Raw genomic sequence first — 23,156 nt, 5'->3', positions numbered from 1 at the left:
TTATATGGCGACTATATTGAAAAATAGTGTCACTATCCAGGAACGTTTTCCAGGCAATAAATAGTTTGTAACATTGTTTGTTTTTTTTTTTTTTTTGTAGCCAATCGGAAGTTTATTTCTGAATAGCCCTTGTATTTTAACGGAATTTTGGCCTATCATACATAGCTGAAATTTTTTTTAATTTTGTACCGACGGAAATATTGCTTGAAGCAACATTTTGGTACACCATAGCTGGAGAGTTTAAAATTTTATTTTGATAGAAATAACCTTCAGACGGAATTCCGGTCTAGCAGAATAGGTGCTTTAAATAATTTCTATGTATTCATGTACTGCTGGAAACGAATTTTAAGTTATCACACCTGGAAAGTTCCAAATAATTTTTAAATATTATTTTAAACGGAGTTTTAGCATAGACCTATCACAGCTGGATAATTGAAAATATTGTTTTCACATAACCATTGTTTACACAGAATTTTGGAATATTATAACTTGATCATTTCATTTGTTTTATAGAAATATTATGTTAAATGCTACTCCATCATTATCAGAATGTTAATATTTTTTTATAGAAATATTGCTTAGGAGGAATTCCAGTCAATAAAAAGAAATTGTGTTTTGATAAATGCATCTTTAGGCTCTAAAGGATAACCTGATGAGGGGATTTTGAGTGCCTGAAGATCTACATCAGCCATGAGACAGGCCAAATTTCAGGAGTGGATCAGGACAGCACGTTTGCACATCTCCTTTTTATGTTAGGTTAGGTTCTTTTCAAACTGAAATGACGAGTGAAACGTACAGTTAAAATGACTCTAACCTAACCTAACCTAACCTATCCTAACCTAACCTATCCTAACCTAACTTAACATAAAAAGGTTAGGTTAGGTTAGGTTAGGTTAGGTTAGGTTAGGTTAGAGTAACTTTAACTGTCCTACGCTTCACTCGTCATTTCAGTTTGAAAAGAACCTAACCTAACATAAAAATGAGATGTGTAAACGTGCTGTCCTGATCCACTCCTCAAATTTCTCATTGGAGAAGCTTAAGATGGACAACCGGGCTTATGATTGAGCACCGCCATCTGTATAAGCATCTACATTATATGAAGGGTTCAGAGCCATAGTGGACCAAGCACCATTTATTAAAAACTGAGAAAACAAGAGTTAAAAGTAAATGATTACTGTAATTTAACGAAACATATAGCAAGTAAGGTAAATTATGCACGTGAATGTTAAATGATATGTCAATCTTCACTAAATTATGCTATTTACTTAACTTTAACCCTTGCTTTCTCCGTTTTTAATAAATTGCGCTTGGCCCGCTATGGCTCTGAACCCTTCTTATTAGGTCCCGTGGGTAACAGAACTTGCAGGGAATGTGGGATGGCTGTTGAGTCTTCCCCTCGCATTCTGTTAGTGTGTCCAGATTTAAAGCACATCAGTTGTCTATAACTCAGGAAACACATGGCCACAATGAGCCATTCGTGCCAATGTGTTTTAGTAGATGTTTACAATCCTACCGAGGAAAACAAAGAAACTTAGATCGTTTCAGACGGTATGTTATGCCTAGTATAGAATAATTATAGAATTTTAAAAGCTTTTTGTACAAACTTCGCTTCAAATGGAATAGTAATCTATCGTAGTTGGAGAGTTTAATATTTTATTTTGATAGAAATACCGATTCAGACGGAATTTTAGTCTATCGTAAGTAGGGAGCCAAAAATTCTACTTGGATAGAAATATAGCTTTAGACGGAATTTTAGTCTATCATAACTCACTAGTGTTTAAATTGTGTTTTGGTAGAAATATTGCTTTACACGGAAGTCTAATAGCTGAAAATTTAAAAATTATATTTTCACACGTCTATCGCTTTAAACGGAATTTTTATCTAGAATTTATTACGGAGATTAAATTTTATTTTTCTACAAATATCGCTTCAGACGAAAATATCAATCTAGAATAAATAATGGAGTTTAAAATTTTGTTTTTATACAAGTATCGCTTTAAACGGAATATTAGTCTATCGCAGTTAGGGAGTTTAAAATATTATTTTGATAGAAATATCGCCTTAGAAGGTGTTCAGTCTAACATAAATACTGAGTTTAAAATGCTGTATTCATAATAATACAACTTTAAAAGGTATTTGAGTCTGTCATAGCTGGAGAGATTAAAATTTTGTTTTGATACATAAATCGCTTCGGGCGGAATTTTGGTCTAGCATAATTATAATCTTAAAAATCTTGCAATAATACATAATACAAATGAGGAGCTTTCTTAGAAGCTAAACATATCTATATTCAGAAAATGCTACAAATATTTGTCTCTGTAATAAACGAACAATTTTCTTTGGTGAAAACTTATATGAATCGACTGCAAAAAAAAAATATATCTATCATATTTCACCACAGAAAATATTTTGTTCACTGTAGAGATCTAAGTTTTTGGCATCTGAAATGTATTTTCATTTATTGAACTTATGTTTTTAAGTTAAAAAAAAACTCCCCATTATTGTTCTAACGGAATTTAGTGTGTATCATAGCTGATAAGTTTAAAATTTTATTTTGATATGCATTTCTTCGCACGGAATTTTAATCCAGCGTAATAATGCAGTTTGAAATTTTGTATTCATGGGATATCACTTACACTAAATTCTGATCTATCGCAGATGGACAGTTTATATTTTTATTACAATAAAATACATAAATCGCTTTGAACGGAATTTTAGTGTAGCATAATTTTAGGGTTTAAAATATTGTGTTAACACAAATATTATTTTAAACGGAATTTCAGTCTAAATGTTGTATCAGAAATTAAATATTCTTGTGAATAATTTTATCTTAACAAGGTAATGTTATTGTTTTTAACTAATTTCATAATGAAATAAGTAAAGTGCCACTTGTAAATTAAAGACTGCGATCCCAAAACTTGCTCATTCCATTTGCCCATTTTTATGACATATAATATATATATATATATATATATATATATATATATATATATATATATATATACACATATACCATGTGTATTTCAAGCTATAGTGCATAGGAAATTAACAATGTCATAAGAAATCCACGTATCAAAAATTAAAAACGGAATTTCATGTAGGTAGCCATGTGTAAAAAATTAGTAGGCCTTATAGGAAAGAAGACTATCTACTGACTATTGCCAACTAAAATTCTGTTTGAAGGCATTAACTTTGAAACAATGGATTATTATAATAGAGAAGAAAAGATTTTATTTACTGAACACAATAGAATTAAAATACACAATAACTGAGTATAGTTTTTTAAATCTTATTTAAGTGGTCGAAGCCAACAAGTTGAAGTTAATGGTACTTTTTCTAATATCGCTTGGTAAATTACGGTGTGCCTCAGGGCTCAATTTTGGGCTCCTTTCTGTTTTTCATTATGATTAATGACTTCTGTGGTAATGTTGATGTTCAATCAATTATTTATGCTGATGGTTCAACTTTTTTTATCAACTCATAAAGATTTTAATGAATTGCAACTGCTTTCGAGTGTAACCATTGATGCAGTCTTAACATGATTTAAAGCCAACAGTTTCTTTGTGGATAAAGAAAAAACACAGATTAATATTTTGTTTAAACAATATTCAGAACAATCCAAGCTGTGAATCTGTGAAGCTGCTGGGAATGTATATAGATTCCAAGTTAAAAAGGAGTGACCATATTGATTATATTAGCAAACGTTTATACAGAGTAATATTTTAATGAGAAGTCTGGTGGATAAAATTACTCTGTATTTTGTGGAATATTTATTTTGCTCTATTTGAAAGTATTTTCCGCTACGGCCTTCTTATTTATGGCAATAGTTTCTCTATAAATGATATATTGTTATTGCAGGAGAAAGCTTTAATAATATTAACAAAGTCTTCGTATAGAAGAGCGTCGTGTAGACCTCTCTTTATTAAAAAAAATTATGACAGTTTTCAGCTTATATATTTACGAAGTTTTAATGTATATTAAGAAAAATGAGGAATGCTATTCATTTAGAAATGAATTACGTAATTACGAAACAAGGAATGCCCTTACTTGTAATGTACCGTTGCAGAGATGGATATATATATATATATCGCCATTCACCCGTGAATACAAAAAGTAGTTCGACAGTGAAGAACAAGTAATGCAGTGTAATTCATTACAAATAGGGACCTATTTCGTTGCATATATCTTCTCTTGCTTTTAAATTATTTCTGGCGAGGAAGAGATTGTAATTGTATATTTTGTGACATTTAGAATAACTCATTTTTACACAAAAATTCTCTTTTACATACTCTGTTTACATAATGGCTAGGTTTAAGTTAATTTTACAATGCAATTCGTGCAGATACTTCAAAGCTCTAAACTGCTTGCCTGAAGATGTTTTCAGTTGAAGGTATAAATACAACAAATATGAAATGTTTACAGATGTCTTTCTTTTTATCTTTTCCATAACAAATGGGATTATTTAATCTTGCAAAGCAATTTAAATGACTCTAAGTTTAAGCCTTACATTTTGTGTCTAGCTTTTTATTCGGGCCATCATTAATAAACTATTTATTAAGGGAACCTTGATCTTGAAAGAGCTAGTTAGTGGGGTTTAAAAAGGGCGCGACAGCAATTATGACTATTTGCGCCCTTTCTTGAAAGATAATGACAATTTTCACTTTTTATTTTTACTGGATTGTATTCCATGAAATTTCCTCTTTCCAACGGTATATGAAACATACACACTACTCATTTCCGAAGAGCTAAAAAATATGTAAAATCTCGCCATATGCACCTGAGGTGATGTAGACCTAAACATTTTGAGGGTCACCTTGAAAAACGGTGAAAATTTCAATTATTATTCTTTAACTGCACTATATTCTCTTAAATTCAACCTTTTCAACGATATATTAAACATGTACACTACTCACATCTAGACAGCCATAAAAAATTAAGAATCCGCCATATGCAGCTGGGATGCACTGAAAATATCGAAGGTAATTTTCCGTAAATTTATATTTTCTGTACAAAATAAATCCTTCTGTCATTCTCTACCTGTAAGAATTACTTCCAACTTCAGAGGTCATTCATTATAACGTAGTGCACGACGACAAAACAGACTTTTGTGAAATTTAAATTTAAAAACGAGTTAACCTTATAAATGTATCACAAATAATATTCAAATTTGCATTATACGACAAAATTCACAACTTCGAGATTTTATTTTATTAAAAAAAATCCTGTTAAATTAACAATGAAGTGTTAGAAATAAGTTGTATAACTGCCACTTCTGTACTCCAAATAGTTTCTGAGGAAAGGTTAATGAAAAACGATTAATTTAACACAGGTTAAGATGGGAGAGTCCGGGTTCTTTTAAAAAGAGGAAGACTTTTGAAATGTACCGTCTAGAATTTCATTACGTAGGCCTAAGCCTATACAAGAGAATAAATCTGCAATAAAAACAATTATCAGTGCCGATTTTGAAGTAAATCCTTTTTTTTTTTTCTAACAACGGTCCATTAATTTTGGTAGAAATTATTATTTAAGGTCTTTTTTTACGTTGGGGAATTTAATTGAAGTGAATTTTATTATGGCAGGCAGAGGAACTATCTCATGCCCCCATGTTATATTGCTTCCTATGCACTTCATTAGAACCAGGTACCCAGCTTCGAAGCCGTTAGCCCTGTGAACTTACAGTATATTTATTTTCCCCTATTACCATATTATAGGTATATCTAAGAAATTAGCAATTTCTTTGTGATAGTAGAAGAGAAAAGAGTGGGGGAAAGGAAGTGGTCCGTGGCCCATTTCTATTTACGGTCTATAATTTCTAGTGTAATTTATTCGTAAATTCAAAATATAAGGGAAATCTGACCAGTAGGTTACGAGAGGCTGCTGTATAAGCAAAAATACAAACAAAATGGAGCGCCGAAAGCAATTTCTGGAAATCAGGTATGCTGAAAACCCATATTTCTTTGAAACCACATTCAATTTTTAATGACTTGCCTTTTACATTATACTTATTATTTTGAGAAGGAAATGAAATAAGCGTTCTTCGTGGCACATTAACAGCCTTCGTTATAAATAAAGAATTAACGTTACTTTTTGAGGTAATAATATGACCATATAGATTCTGGACAACCCTCATTCTCAACGATGACACGCGTGATCTTCGGTCTGAATGAGCACACGAATGGTATTATATTATAGCTTCTGTCGTGACAAACATGCAAAAAGGGATGCACTATCATTTAACACGCGTTATACTACCCTCCCTCCTTGTATAATAAATGTTTACGGCAGTGAAACATACCACTACAAAATCCAGTCGTAAAATATTTTCCTATTAGTATGTATGTGATGTTCGAAATTGCTGCTGTGAACTTTAAATACGAAGTTCTGTCCCTGAGGCCGGTTATTCTGAGGTACATCGCAGAATTTCTCAGTTCGTTTACATCATGCCACGTTCATTTCTTGTCAATTTTCCTTATTTTCTAGCTGCTTCTACCATTAATCAAAGTTGAGTAGACGTTGTGTTAAAAGAGTTGTTAAATTAAGCAATAAGATAAAAACATGTTATCTAGCAGAACAGCTCACTGTACTTTATGATAAGAGGAAGTCTTCTGTCCGTTCCGGATGACTGAGATTTTTCATTTAGTATGTGGCAGTTTATCGCGAGAAGAACAGCACCGCTGTAAAGTAAGTATTGGGAGTAAAGTGATTTATAGGAGCCTCTCAAATTGTAATACTATGTACTCATATAATCCATAACTTAGAAGAATAGTCAATAAAACGTATCTATTAGTCTCCCTTGAGGGGAGGGGTACGGTTTGGAGACTGATCTCGCACGTAGGTAGCTTGGGTAAGCCCCATTCACTACCCGGAATTGAATAATATAGGCTCCCCGCGCTACAGATTCCCCCGAGGCCGCCACCGAACTCCCCCTACAGCCTAAAGAATCCTTTTACCTTTCCGCGTAAGCATCAATACGGCCTCTCAACCCCAGATTCTACGAACAATATGAGCCCCAGTGTAGAGCCTACGGTACATAGCACTACCAATAACAACTAATGACCACAAATCACGGGAAAAAAGTTCGGTGGTGGCTGCGGATCAAGCCCAAAACATGGGAAAAGAATAGAGATGATGATGATGATGATGATGACGATGATAATCATGATGAAAGAAGGGAAGTATAGTTATGATGGCGAAATGAGACCGAGGCCCAACGCCGAAAGTTACCCAGTAATTCTGCTTCAATTGGTTGAGGCAAAATCTCTGAAAACCTCATAACTTGTCCCAACCAGGATCTCAACCCGGGTCTACTCGTTTCATGATCAGACTATCATATCTGAGCTCTTTCGTAACTTAGTTTATATTGCGAACTCACGAACAGATGGTTTCAAGCTGAACGTGGAATCATCAAGTATAATTCGTGCCTAAATAAGGACCTAGATGACTTTTAAAATACGATTTACTAATTTTTTACTTGTATTTTAACGGCGATGTATCAACTACTAGGTCATTTAGCGACAATGGGATTGGTGATAGCGAGATGGTAATTGGCGAGATGAAGCCGAGGTTCGCTATAGATTACCTGACATTTGACTTACGTTTGGAGAAACCTCGAAAAACCCAACCAGGTATTCAGCCCAAGCGGGAATCGAACCCGCGCCTGAGCGCAACTCCGGTTCGGCAGGCAAGCACCTGAGCCGCCTGAGCTATGCTGGTGGCTAATTTACTGTTATTACGGAGACAATTCATGCATATGTATATACACTTTTTGCTGGTTGTGTGGAAGAGAAGGCCTTACGGCCTTAACTCTGCCAGCTAAAATAAATCATTATTATTATTATTATTATTATTATTATTATTATTATTATTATTATAAACCCATGTTTTGTAACATTTGTAATAAAATAAAAAATAATAATTTAAAACTAAGCAGTTGGCCTATTTCTGGATGATATTTTGATATATATTCTCTTTTTCTCCTCGAGGTACCACAATAACATCTATATATTTATGCCTTTCTTTGGAGAAACAATGGCATCTCTCACATGGCGGGTCTCCCCGACAGTGTAGTTAGGACGAAGTACAGTAGGGCCACCGCGGAGAAGTCACAGGAATTACAAAAGAGACAAATACCCAGTCCTGTGAAATGGAGGTAAATTTCCGACCAACCCGGAAATCGAACCACGCAAGTTACATTGGGAAGAGCACGCGCTACTCACTAACATGTTTTGTATTACTGAGATAAAATATCACTAGTGATGATGGCAATACTCTTCAAGTAAGGCGAAGTCAAATATTCATATGTGATATGAAATGTCCCGACCTTGACTATCAAGCATTATCTCTTTGCGATAAAGTGATTTGAAACATAAATTTTGTGTTGGACTCTTAACAGTGGTTATACATTTTTATATTCAGATCTGTTCAGCTTCGTAAAATGCTTTAGCATGCCAAACACAATTGCAATTTCAATGTTTTATATTATATTTCCACATCAAGTAATAAGTGAGTGTTTAATTAGGCAGAAATATGACTGCGTAATACAATTACAATAACTGTTTCTTTTTCCTGGTTATATAAAGCGCGGACAAGTCTAGTATTCCCTCAGGGTTACAATAACTAGTTACGTCACTAACATACTATGCAATTATTCAAAACCATGTAAACAACATCCATTATAAGCGACTTCATGGGTGTCTCATCAAGAGCCTGTGTTAAAAAAAAATCTCGACGATGTGTTTGGGGTAAATCTGGACAGGAGTAGATAAACCTGCTGGCTGATAAGTGTGTGCAAATTGAAAAAAAATGTAAAGAAGTGGGAAAAGTCTAACAAAGTAAAGTATACAATAAAAGAAAATTCCCCAGGTTTGTTTATCCCATGTGTATGCCAATGTGAACCATGAGAGTCTTCAGTTGAAGATCGCCGCTGATTGTCACATCACAGCATAGGCACTTCTCTGCATCAATGATGGTAACTAGTGGAGAAAAGTTAGAACGATGTTAGAGGAATCGGAAATATCCCGAGAAAAACCTGTTAAAGACCGCCTATACCCATGAGAATTCCACTTTGACACGCCGAGATTTGAACACGGGCATCCGGCGTGGAAATGCCGTAGTTAAACATGCTGGTTCCAATGCCATTCGCAGTGCGACAGTAATGCACTGCAATGCCGACGAAAGTATCTCCACCATGCAATGCCAGTAGTCCCCAGTCGTGCATGGCCCACCAAAATATTTGCAGACGCTCATAACATTAAAATTCTAGACCCCGAGCCAATTACATCTCCCGAACTCACCAGGGCGTTTCCTCGGAATTTCCTGACGAGCCCGCTTCATTCTTCCTCGTCGGTTCGCTGAACCTAAGAAATAACGCCACAAATCAGAAATTAGAGCCTCCATATCAAGGCATCCTAGCCTAATTGTGCACTGTGCAAATCTGCTGGTTGGGCTCTAGGACTAGATGCTGTGCTGAGCTTTCGTGTCTCGGAACAGGTTGGTTTTGATGTTTCGGCTTCCATTAAGGAAAACCGTCTTCTAAAGGATAGGATTGTGAGTTTTCTTGGAGCATGAGGTATTATAATCAGGCATACCCGTTCCTGACAGAGAAGCTAAAGGTGCCACTATGGATCAAGTTGCAGCTAGAATCACAGCTGCAAAACCTACAATCGATCAGCATACACTCATTCCTCAGTGCATTCACAACACTCTACTTTATTTACATATCTCTGTATGGCTCTAGATTAAGAAACTTAGAGTGGAAACAATAAAAAGCAATTTGTTGCATAGTGACACTTTTGAAATAAATATGCAGACACAGTATCCTTCAATTAATTATGACCATTGCCTCAATGTCCAAGACCAGAACTTCAATTTATGGAGCATAAGGGACTCAAGTTTGCAACAACTTAAATCAGTCAATAAACTAAGTAAGACATTAAAGTTCGTTGTGTGATTTCAGCAATGTACAACAAAGCGAAGCTCTTCAAGCACTGAAGATATATGATCGGAATGCGTACACATTCAATGTTGTTCGGCGGATGCATTTTACACCGAAGCGACCACATGCGGTTCTGTGTAATCAACAAACGTGGTATGCCAGAAATGTGCATTTAAATAGGTCATTTAACAATTATTGTGACGAATTTGCAGGTCAATGAATTGAACTTCAAAGTCCTTAATGTTGCGAAATATTGTTAGTAAAGTAGCATTTCATATGGAAATACAATGCATTTATAACTGAATATTTTAGTCAAATGTGAGCAGATGTCGCAACGTACTTAATTTTTTCAGAAACATGTTTCATGAAAGTATGAGTAACATACTACTGAGCGAATACTTTTTACCTACTAGGTACGCTTCTGGATTGAACCTGAGAAATTTAGCAAAATCTCATACAACCTGTACCTTCCTTGAAACGTTCTGAAGTAGTCTTTAGGCCATTCGTTATCTCTTGAAACCAAATGCATGTGTGTGCCGTAGCTTACAGTAAAAGCTTTATGGTAGGGGTAATGGAGCTAGCTAGCTGCGAGTAGAAGCGTGGCGAGGGAGGAAAGCTTCTCAGTCCACTTTCTGCTTCCCCTGACGCGCAGTAAGTTTCACGAGATAATGAATTGCCTATAACTTTACAAATTAAAACAGCCTATCTCCAAGGAAGCCAAAATTTTCTTTAAGACACTTTGCTTAAAGCAAACATCTATTTTTTTCACGCCCACCAAAAATACAGTCCCAACCACTGCATCATAATGCCCGTCATTAGCGTCACTAAATTCACAACTATTATTCCAGAGACCGGAACTTTGACAGAATGCCTTTTTTAAATGTGTACGAATTATATCTTTGTGATTGAAACGTCACAGTTTTATGTTGTTCTTTTCTGCCTTTTTAAATATAAATGCCTAATTTACAAAATAAATGCTTTTTTGTCTTTATTTGATTATTTATCTATTATTTATTAATTTCTTATTAAAAACTGCCTACAGGTACATTTTAATTTATTTCTATAACCGCTACAATGAAAGTGACTTCACCGAATTTATATTATTGTTTTTCAGTCAGTTCATATTCTCTTTGCAACAATGAGTGCTGCCGTGCAAAAATGTGTAACAGTAAGCGTTTTAATTATCGCTTGTCTTTATTTGACAAGGCAACAATGAGTGCGGGTCTAACGTTATTTTTAACGGTTATTTATTTATTTTTTTTTCAGTTTTCATTGCGACGTTGTTGTAGCTAGCCAAGTATTTCATATCGCAACATATCAGTACAACCAAACACAAAAATGCACTTTCCAAGGCTACTGGGAAGAAGATTTCTTTGCTTCCAACAGTAATTGCAACATCGAGTCGAAAATCTCAATTTGCATTCCACTTATGTAAAGCTTTTCTTGCTCCCGAAATCCCTTTGTGGAAAGTGCAAGGTTGTGGGTCTAGTGCAAGGTTTTTGTAATTGCCTCTTATTGCGTGTTTTAGCTATTTATAATGCCTTCTTGCCTGCCTATTTTAGCTATTTATGATGCCTTTTTGCCTACCTATTTTAATGATTCATAATGCCTAAACTTCCGGTCTCTGATTATTACAAATCTCAAGAGCCACTGTATTTATAATTCATCAATCTTTACTTCTGTAAGTTAGTAAAATGAACAACTCAAAGTGATTTACACAACGGGTGACAAAATTTTGTCGTCACTTGTATGCTAGGTAATGAATTCCAATCCCATCCTATACAAAGGTACTTGTCCACTATGATTATGTTATATTATGTGCTGCCTGAGGTGCAAGCCCGGCATCGTGCTGACCTCACGTCGTGAGAGTACCGTATTTACTCGAAAATAAGACCCTCCTAATTTTTTAAAGTATTGTTTTATGAAAATATTTTGTATGCGAATATTAGACCCATAAGAAAATGCCGATAATAGAATTTTAGTGTCGTATTCTAAGGGAGAGAGGAACTAAGTTTTTCAGAAAATCGTTGCCAAGAGAATACAATATGGGTGCTATGCACAGACATTTCGCTACCCCGCGCTACGAGCATGCTAAACTAGCCCCGGCTATCGACTGATTACTTGTACAAGATTCATATATCATATCATATCATATCATATCATATCATATCATATCATATCATATCATATCATATATGTCATATCATATCATATATGTCATATCATATCATATATGTCATATCATATCATATATGTCATATCATATCATATATGTCATATCATATATCATCATATCATATCATATCATATCATATCATATCATATCATATCATCATATCATATCATATCATATCGCTAACACTGGTTTATGAATACGAAAAACGGTAGTTCGCTGATCATCCACCGGAAGCCCGCGCTAAGAATGTCTATGAATATGGCCCTATATCCCTAAGTCAATAGACGAAGATACGTGGAATAGAGTTAGGTTCAGCCAAAAGACAGACTTCACACTCTTTCATTCACTTTTAGCGAAAACAATAAGATCGCAGGAGTGTGGAAGCTGGCCGTTCCGTTCATCCTTTCTACCTGATCATGTCTTTCAGCACTACAGCTCATAAAGTCAGTAACTACTGGTAGTCTTGCGCTTGAGTGGTATAGTGCTTTCAAGTGCCTTGTGCGATTCGGATACTGCATAAGAAAATGAATTCCCGGAAAAGTTATACTGTTCCATTTAAATTGGATGTTCTTGAATTTACCGAGAAAAATGAAGTGCGGGCTGCGATTCGTGAGTTCTCAGTGCAACCAAACATGTTTGGATACTAGAGAAATCAGAAAGAAAAAATCAATCAGCAAAGAAAGGGAGTTTAAGTCCTCAAATTGCATTTTCATGTTTATATACACGATTTTAAGATCCGATGCGAATTTAAGACTCTCCCGAATTTAAAGACAAAAATCTGGTGAAAGATGGGGGTCTTATTTTCGAGTAAATACGTTATATTGACATGTCTGTCTAGTTTGCAAGTCTTAAATTTCCCACACGGGTAAATGAGTAAACTTGACAAGGTAAATTTCTGAAAGGAGGAGATAGCAAAACAGAAGGACAAATCAACAATGTAATAACATACATTATAAAAACTCATGTGCAAAATCGTCACATCCATTTTATATTTAGTACAGGGGAGACGAGAACTAGAATGGAACACTATCTCCATTATACACATCACAGCAAACGACAATAACCATTACAGAAGTGGTGCTTGAACATGCAACAAATGAGAGATCCATTAATTTTATTTTTGTATCCAAGTATATAATTGAATGCCTTATTGTGAAAAGTTGTCTATGATATTTTTTTTTTTTACAGTTTTCAGCTAATAGTGACATTGAATTCTCTATGGGTGAATAGATGTATCAGTGTGAAAAGTGTCCTAAAGGAGCCACAATAACAAGTTGAAAATTAATAGCAGATTTTACAATGTAATATGAAAAAGAGACCAAACCAATGACTTGACTACATTTTAAGGAGAGTCTATACAATGAATTTTTACAGGGAAATGAATTTTTGGTTTTTATCGTTTTTCGGTAGTTTAATATGTGCACAATGATAGTAGGATTTTATTTCTTCTAATTTTCAGCTTTTAGCCCTATCTTCGGCAAAAACATTGTAGTAATTCTTGATGCAAAAAATGTTGCCAATTAATTTTTTTCTTTTTTGTAATTTTGAATTCATTTAGCCCATTCTGTACATAAAAGTATGTTACATATGCCCTATTTTTCCTACATTTGTATCTTCTATCACTTCTGAAAAAAGTGCTGCCAGAATTTAAGAATTTAACATGGCAAGATATGGAAACTTAGATACCATTTATCTGCACTTTCTTATTTTTGTGACATTGGTGCACTTTTTTCAGAAAGTATTGTACCCAGAAGGCTGAAATTAATATACAATATCAATGTGATGGCATTTTACACAGTAGGTTAAAAAAATTAAGATTATTTTTACCTTAAGCAAAAATAAAAAAGTAATTTGTAGTAATTCTTAATGGAAAAAATGATATCAATGAAAAAAAAAAATTGCCAACCACTTAATGGAATTTTAAATTTATTTAACCGGTGGTATACATAAAATTACGTTACATATACCCTATTTTTTATTTGTATATTTAATAACTTCTGAGAAAAGTGCACCCAAACTTAAGGGATTTAACATTGTAAGATATGAAAATAGAGACTCCCCTTCGTTTGTATTTTGTTTCTGCCTCTGTTGTCAAGCAGGAGCCTAATTGTTTATCCCGCTTGGCCTGAATACTTGCTTAGAATTTTTCCGAGGTTTTCCCTAACTGTTAGGCGAATGTCAGGTAATCTCATTGATTCCTCTAAGACATCTCGCCAAATATAATTTAACACAATTACATCGACGCTAAATAACCTACTACCTGATACAACGTCGTTAAGGCGATAGATCATTGAAAAGTGTTGTTTTGGGATCGAAATTCACATTTTTTTTTATTTTTCAGTCAAAAATTCTCTGCAGTTTAAATAGCATATTTTCGTATTTTGGTGCCCCTACGCGCACTAGAACATGTGTTTATGTCGTCATTTTTAAAAGCTTGCGCTAAGTTTAAATCTCCCCATCCACCGCCTCGCTTACCACTGATTTTAAATTAATGAACTCTTCTTTTTCTATTTGAGAACTGTGCCGTTTGTAAGACGAAACTGTCGAAACCCACTGTGGTACTAGAAGCGCATACACAAGTCCCGGGGCGTGTAGGAAATGCAAGTACAGTACCGGTACTATATTCGTTGATGGATAACCAATAAGAATTTGTATTCATTTCACCCGCCACACCCACCACCCTTATTGGATTGAACTTTCAATTATGTTCAGTCTAACTTAGGAGAGTCCACTGTATCTTACAAACTGAATAGATGCAATGGATAGCAGTGGCGTATCAATTTTTTTTAATTACATTAATTTCTGCACCTACATTTTCTTCCAATCTATATGAAACTTTGCCCATATACTTATTGACATAGTCGTACTTGATGGTTAAAAATTATGAAGAAAAATTCCCACCATTAGTTTCAAAAATACAAATTTCAGTGGTCCATCGCCTTAAATAACCAACTAAAAAATTGCGAATCATTGTCTTGTGGTGATAGAAGTGATTTTCTCACGCAATGTGTAATATGAAACATGAAAACTGAACAAGCTAAATAGTATTTCTACCATGGATGCAAACACAGGTTCCAATGAAACAGTATAGGTCGTTCGTTATCTCGTGAAACCAAATGCATGAGTGTGCCGTAGCTTACAGTAACAACCTTATGGTCGGGGTATGTGAGCAAGCTATAGCTGCAAGTCGAAGCGTAGCGAGGGAGGGAAGGTTTTCAGTCCACCTTCTTCTTCCCCTTACGCACAGGTTGGTTTCACGAAATAACGAATTGCCTATATCAGGTTTCTCCAACCGGGGCAACTCTAGCCTTCAAACGAGGTACGACAGTGACTTAGAATACCTTTTATGCGTGTGCCTGCATGGTATTCTCAGATTCTACGTCACTGTTGCACCTCGTTTGAAGGCTAGATCTGCCCCGGCTCGGCATGCCTGGCCTATACCTTTGTTACTAAATCACTGTCCATCAGTCGCAATCTCTCTGCTGAAGTTGGGGAACTTCATCTCTTTGCTGATAACTACCCGGGGCAAATTAATAATTATATAAAATATAGATTTTGTCTTGCCCTTAGTGAAACAGGAAGATTTAAAATAAAGCAGTTCCTCCCCGTAAGAGTTCATTGTTATGCGCTAGAAGTTTTATAGGCCTTGTTATGATGGCAAAGATTGATCTCATATTAAACTGTTAAAGAATTTTGTGAAATTACCAGCACTTCATGAAAGAAAAATTATTAACCTACTGAATGAAGTAACCACGAAAAGAAATAATTCTGCTGGGTCTATTTGTACAAAAATTTGGTTAGCCTACTTCACTGGATCAACAGACTTGACTCGTGGGAAGAAGTTTTCTTTCAGTATATCAACAATTCATTACTTTGAATGCTCTAGGGAAAAGATGAGGACCGTATTTGTCGGTGAGTAAATCAGAGACGTGCTTTCGTGTCATTAAGTGTTAAGGAAAGGGCATAACGTCGTTTTTCCAAACACCCCTGCACATCCAAAAGGAAAAGTGCCAATTAACAAATTTAAAGTTAGAGACCTGAAGGAAGTGTATCGCTATTACTGAAGATTACGATGAATTTTATGATGCGATACGGGAGTGACCAATAGTTACAGACGCAAATACTGATCGAACATGAAGTGGCAAAATTTGTCTACTAAGAATGAGAACTTTGCTGTGATTTATAATGTTTTATACTTAAAAACATGTTTAATTAATGTTAGTGTAGAAATTTAACAAAGTAAATAAATGAATAAATAAAGTAAACATGCCAACAATGATTTTTAATTGTAAAAAGAGACTTAAGTCAAACGATTTCAACTTTCATTTTCTTAGGTAAAATGTAAAACTGAACGCAAAATTTAGGATCATTTAGCTATTTTACCATACAAGTTATGTGTTTATTATTTGCAAAAATGTAAACGTTTTCCGAAGGATCAGTTTCATTAGCTTCCTCTAAATTTTACAAAAACGACTTGAGTACTTTCTTACAATAAGGCATTCGTTCCTTGGTTACATAAAACACATCCATATACACAGGAGACAATAACACTAATGACACTTTAACAGAAAACGACGATTAAAAGAAATGTGCTATAGAGACTTTTCGATCGCCCAGTATTTATATGACGGAATTGTTTTATTACGTGGGTCTATATTTTATTTAACCACCTGTTGGATTTGAGTCACGTTATTACATTATTTACATTCATTTTTATGTAACTTGAACGTAGAGAAGTAAATAATGTTCGTGTAATATTCTGCGCGCATTCATGTGGAAGAAAGTGTTGCTAGGGATTTAATTCTCTCTTACATAACTTTTCCGTCTTATATCGTACTGAAACATTATTCGCAATCTTTAGATATTTTGCGTTATAGAGAGTTACAGAAAGTCTTCAATCTCAGTTCAGTTATTCTATGCAACTTTTTCGCACAGGCATTAATTTAATTCCAGGCTACCTACGTATAAACTTTCCTTAAAAATTTCACATCTTAAGACTTCATAGCACTCCATAATACTTTCAAATCGTCCGGCGTGGCTCAAGCGGTTGAGTTTTGAGCTGCACTCCAGTGAACCAGGGTTCGATTCCTAGAGGAATAGGTTTCTATCGTAAGAATTTGTTTGTCTTTCTGGTTTTATTTGTACTATTTGTCCTAAGTAGTCTTACTTCATGATGACCATAATGACCAGATGTTCCGCCCTTCTGAAAGTTTACGAGTTTGTATAAAATACAAAAATAATTCATAAAAGCCTATACATTAAAAGAATAATTACATTATTTTTCTCGTTGATTTATTCCTTATTTTTATGCATTCTTTCCAAAACAACTTTATATATAATTTATATACAGAGTGGGCACAAAGTTTCGTTACCCCCTATAAATACCTCATGTTAGGTTAGGTTAGGTAACGGTGGCTAGGGGCGGGTTAGGGACGATCTTTCGCACATCGGCCATACTAAGGCCTATTGTGCACCCCGAATTTATGCTATGAATGAGGATGAGGTGTACCAGCCCACTGGCCGCATGTGACCCTCACCCGCTCACCCAATGGGGGCCCCCTACCACCGTCCTAAGTTCATACCGCCAAGGTGACTAAGCAGCACAGGATCCATACCAACGACCCTTCCAAAGTGTCGAAGCGGCCTTGGAAGTGCTCTTAAGGAATGAATTCTGGCAGACATATTGCGGTAAGCTGGGAACCCAGGAACGGTTGCGGAGAGAACGCCCCTCCCCCCCGGTAAGCGGACGAAGACATGCGTCTTGACCTGAATATGTCTATGGAATGAGATGAAGAAGATGAATGATATGAAATCTAAATTCTTTTCCTACAAGGGAGGGTAGGGGAAAATGGACCGTGACAATGAAAATTTAAACCCGAAATTTGTCCAAGTAACTGTGGAAAACCACGGAAAAACCACAGTCTGGTTGGTCGGTCCGGGAATCGAACCATGGACCTCCCGAATGAGAATCTTAGGACAAATAATGAACCAGAATCTTTAACAGACATTTTAATGAACAATTCTATCCCACATTCAAACTAGCATGATGTTACTGATATTCTTCTTTGCACGCAACATGAAAATAAGTTAAAAATATATTTAATTGAAACAAACCTGTTTGTGTGTTTAATTTAAGTCACTAAAATAAAAAAAATATCAATTAATTGAAAATGGAAATTATTTAGGGTTGAAAAACTCACACGGAATAAGCTTACGAATATTTCGTATTATTACAGTCCAAATACAAGTGAGATAATAACATTGCAACATTGTAAGACTGCGTAAAGTTTTAAGTGAATTTAAGTCTCTGATTATGCCTTGCCTGAATACGTGCCGCGTCCAGAAAGTATGTTTCCCCGGGGACGTTTAGAGAAATAAATCGCAATTTCATATAAAAATTTATTGATACAGATACAGCAATTTTTGAGCAATTTTTCAACATATTCCTCACCGAAATTGAGACTTTTGTCATATCGTAGGATTAACTTTTGTATCCATGCGTCGTAGAAGTGTGCCGCCTGTGATCGGAACCAGCGTGTGACAGCCATCTGCACCTGTCTTTCGCTGTGAACATGCTGACCGGATAGGAATTTCTAGAGGCGTAAACGTAATTTTATGAAACGTAAAATACGGAAGTGTGTGTCACGTTAGTGGTACAAAGAATCACGCATACGTAAGAAAGAACAGGACGAGGATTAAGTGGATTTATTCGTGTTTATGTTTGATTTGTAATTTTTCGGGTATCTATGGGTGTAGAGAGAAATTTTAAAATGTTAATATGTGTAACAGAGGAACCTCAAAGAGACTTCTGACATGTGAAATCAACAAGTAAATATACAGATCAAATTGGAGGCAGAAATAATAACCTACATTAAAATCGAAAACGTGGTATATTTTATATGCTCTCGTGCTTTTGTTTATGTCCCATATATACCTTACAGCTCCCTCTCATACATATGAATTTTATATCACACACATATCCATACATACAATACATACACAAATACTATATACAAACAATACAGACATTACAATACAATGCCATATATAAATACATACAATAAAATAATTAGAATACAATACAATACAACACAATTACAATAAAATACAATACAATACAACAGCAGAATATAATACAATTCCACAAAGGCTATTACATACCCGTACAAACATTGCATCACGTGTATTAAAGATCCATTAGCAATTAAAACATTAAACAAAAGAGAAATATTTGCATCAGTGTTAGTAACTATCCAATGAAGCAAAGTTGTAATAAACTTTGACCACGAATCATCATAGCTGAAGTGTGTAATCGCAATACGAACGTACTTTAAAATCAAGATAATGGCCAAAATTATAGTAGTTGTGTGTGCAAGTAAACTTGAGTATGTGATGGAACACTCATGTAACTTCGGCGTTTTGAATATTATAAAAGACGAGGTACTGTGCCATTGAAGAGGAGTTATTTTATACGAATAAAATTAGGTCTTAACTTAAATATAAACATTTCCGTCGCTGTTAGTCGATCGGGTAAAACGTCGGCTTTACATTTTGGAAACCCGGATTCAAACTTCGAAAATTGCCTGGTGGAATTTGTGGAAAATAAGGAAGATATTCGCGAGATTATCTTGTTTTTCTTACCAGAATTCCACCATTACCCTCTTAATCATCACGTTTCTAGTGCAGTGTACATTCAACTCAACTCTATGGTCACCTAGGAGAAAATTTAACTCATCGGCGTAATCCTCAGTTTCGGCATATTAATCCTGGAGACATAGAGGAAACGATCAACTTTCTAGGTACCCGCTGTTGTGAAAGGAGACTACATAGGCCTAGTTTGGTTTTCTTTAAGAAGATAGTCACTACTCGAAATTATTTGTATAATTTTGCTTCTAAAGGAAAGACATACTTCGAAAGGAAATGGAAGTTGGATGCTTTTTTTTTTTCGAGGATTTGATGTTGTGCAAGACGACGATCATTGCAACAACAGAGGCAACGATCATTACAACAATAGAAACCGCGATTACTATGGCGATGGAGACGACGATCACTACGCTGAAAGAGATGACGATAACTACAACGCGGTAATGACGATCACTACAACTGCGGTGATGACGATCACTACAACGACGGTCACGACAATCATAAATCACACAAATGTCGGTCGAATTACAAGTGCAGTTAGAAGAAAGGTTTGTTACCTTGTAATAATCATGGTCTAAATCCGAATTCTTAAGGGGACTGGGTAGTCTTGGGGGTAGTCTAAGTCAGAGACCTGCACAACGGCCCAGCCCATGAGCTGCTACCGCACTGGCCTTCACAGTCTCGCACGGAACAAGTCCGTAACGTCACTACGCGGGCCGGGCCGTGCTGCTTGCGAAGCGGTTTTGTGCGGTGGGCTAGTATCAAGGCATCGAGCCCAAGTCTCCTCTTCTCTCGGTTACTTATTAATTTAGTTTGCGCGGGCTTGTGCTTGCATGTACGGTTCGATCAACGATCAGTTACTGTTTCAAACGTCTTTGTTTTAGTTGTTGATTTATGTTTTTCAAGATGAGTCCAAATATTGGTGCATCGCAAAGAAAATTCAGTCTCTGTGATGAAGATTTTCCGGGCTGAGATGCCGTGGTCTGCTGGTAGACCACGGCATCTCAGTCCGGAAAATCATCACAGACACCGGCCGTGAAAGCTTACATTCTAAAACCATCTCCTCTATACTTCTCGTTTCCCCAGGTTCCCCTCCTCTCCTCCAAAACACTTCTACTCTCTTCGTTTTTTCCATTTCCTCTACTCTCCTCGTTTCTCCCAACTCCTCTACTCTCCTCGCTTTCCATCAAATCCTGTCTAGTCGCTTCCTCCATCTCCCCACTCTCCTCGCTTCCTACATCTCCTCTACTATCCTAGCTTCTTCCATCTCCTTTATTCTCCTTATTTCCCCGTCTCCTATACTATCCTAGATTTTCCCATCGTCTCTACTGCCCTCGTTTTCCCCATTTCCTTTACTCTCCTCGTTTACCCATTTCCACTACTCTCCTCGTTTCCCCATCTTATATACTCTTCTGTTTCTCCCATCTCCTCAACTCTCCTCGTTTCCTCCATCGCCTCTACTTGTTCCGCCATTTCCTCTACTCTCCTCGTTTCTTCTATTTCTTCTACTCCCCTCGTTTCCCCCATGTCCTCCACTCTTCTCTTTTACAGCCCATTTCCCCACTTTCATCTTTTCTTCATTTCCTCCAGTTTCTCTACACTCCTCTATTCTCCATTTCCTCTACTTAGCTTTTCTTCTCTTAATTTCCTATATTCCCCTCTTTTCCCCACTTCCTCTACTCTCCTCTTCCTTAATTGCAGGCAGCTAATAGATCTGGCATGTGAATTGCGGGAGAGGGGAAAGAATGGGAGGTCAAAAAGTGTTTGGCACATGAGGGGTGGTGGACGTTAATATTACACGAATCTACCGACGCCGAATTTCAGCTCAGTCCGAAACCTATTTTCTCCCTTCATACCGATTGATGATATAGCCATGGCGCATGATAAGGCCACAAGACAGCTCTTGCTTCCTCTGCTCTACTCCTCTTCTTTATGGGAATGATTAACTTCCTAATTATAGTGAATTTACTAAAGATTATTATTTTTTTTGGCACTACTGAATATATCTATTATGGTAACACTTAATATTAGAGGAGAAAAATTCGCTTCGGCGCCGGGGGTTGAATCCGGGTCCGTGGTTCTACGTACCAAGCGCTCTCACCATGGAGCTACGCCGAAGTCCAATCCACAGCACCGGATCGAAAGCCCCTCCTCAAGTGTTTTTCCCTTTGTGGCCTGACTCTAAGTTGGGCACGTATGTTGACATTTTATTAAGTCAACTGCCATTATGCAAGGAGCGCACTCAGTTGAGTGACATGGTGACCGGGATTCCACAGTAATGTACACAGTAATCTGTACAGGAATATGCACTGTTGCTAGAGGCATTTACTAAAGATTATTTTTTTGGTCCTACAGAATATATCTGTTATGGTAACAATTAATATTAGAGGAGAAAAATTCGCTCCGGCGCCGGGGATCGAACCCGATTCCTTGGTTCTACGTACTAAGCGCTCCCTGGCGTCGGAGCGAATTTTTCTCCTCTAATATTAATTGTTAATAATTATAGTGAGTTTTCATTATCATCTTTCCTTTCACAGTAAACATTTTCATAATTAACGCCTATGATTCATTTAATTATCACAATTGCTTAGCCTCTTAAGAACCAAGTTCCTTCGGATTCATGCAGGAAAACACACACTTTCTTTCTCTCTCGCTCTTTTCTTATTGCTTATTTAAATACACTCTATCGGTTGCACGTTTATCTAGCGTGGATAGAACTGGTGATACAGATAAGCGAGATGACACCGAGGATTACCTTTCTTTACTGTCTTGTGTACAAGTAACCAGAGATTGCCAAGTTTTTCTTTGTTACTTAGCACTGTGCATTACTTACGTATTATACAATATAGACTATTTACATGTTTTGTCTGCTTTTAGTCATACAGCGCATCAAGTGGTCGCTTGTGAAGATTTTCCTGTCCTGGAGCTGACGGTGGGGGCTGAGTTATCTGATTAAGGTGTAGTCTTGTAAATGAGGATGTGACGAGGTCCCTCAAGTGCGATTCGACTAGTGGCATGTCGAAATTTATAGCCTACGTACGTACGTTGTGTTATATCGTGTCAAGTACTCGACCATAATTTGCAGGCACCAATTTTGACACTTATGTGATGGTCTACAGTTATATTTCTGTGTGTGATTGCCAAAAATTCGACAAGCGTAGATCATAGTGAGACGTACGATAGTAAGATAAAGACTGGTATTATTTTTTAATTGCCATTTGAACAATGAAATGGTGTAATTGAATAGAGAGAGAAAATCTGTAAACTACTGTTTCCGTATGTTCCTTCAAGAGACGAGTGCTTTTCTTAGTGACGTCTAAGCCATGGAACCAGTTTGTTAAAAACAGTGATTGTTGCAAGTGAGTTATTATTTTTTAGGCCATTTGAGGAGAAAATGGCAAT

At 36.1% G+C, this 23,156-nt stretch overlaps 1 protein-coding gene across 4 annotated transcripts in view; it reads right to left on the bottom strand.

Moving 5' to 3' along the window:
* Positions 1-23,156, bottom strand: part of CaMKI (Calcium/calmodulin-dependent protein kinase I) — a 940,598-nt gene that overhangs the window by 354,317 nt on the left and 563,125 nt on the right. For 2 of the 4 annotated variants that reach the window (XR_011334309.1, XM_069837369.1), the window contains exon 3: positions 9,294-9,356. The exons of the other annotated variants lie outside the window; for them this stretch is intronic. Coding sequence is in view for 1 of the 2 variants with exons in the window: in XM_069837369.1 (XP_069693470.1) it covers positions 9,294-9,356 (63 nt within the window). In the remaining variant the exon portion in view is untranslated. The remainder of the gene's footprint in view (positions 1-9,293; positions 9,357-23,156) is intronic. 4 annotated transcript variants of the gene reach the window in all.

The sequence above is a fragment of the Periplaneta americana genome, chromosome 10 (assembly GCF_040183065.1).
Source record: "Periplaneta americana isolate PAMFEO1 chromosome 10, P.americana_PAMFEO1_priV1, whole genome shotgun sequence".
Taxonomy (NCBI): Eukaryota; Metazoa; Arthropoda; class Insecta; order Blattodea; family Blattidae; genus Periplaneta; species Periplaneta americana.
Note: the sequence above shows the minus strand (reverse complement) of the source record. Positions and strands in the feature narration are given on the sequence as shown.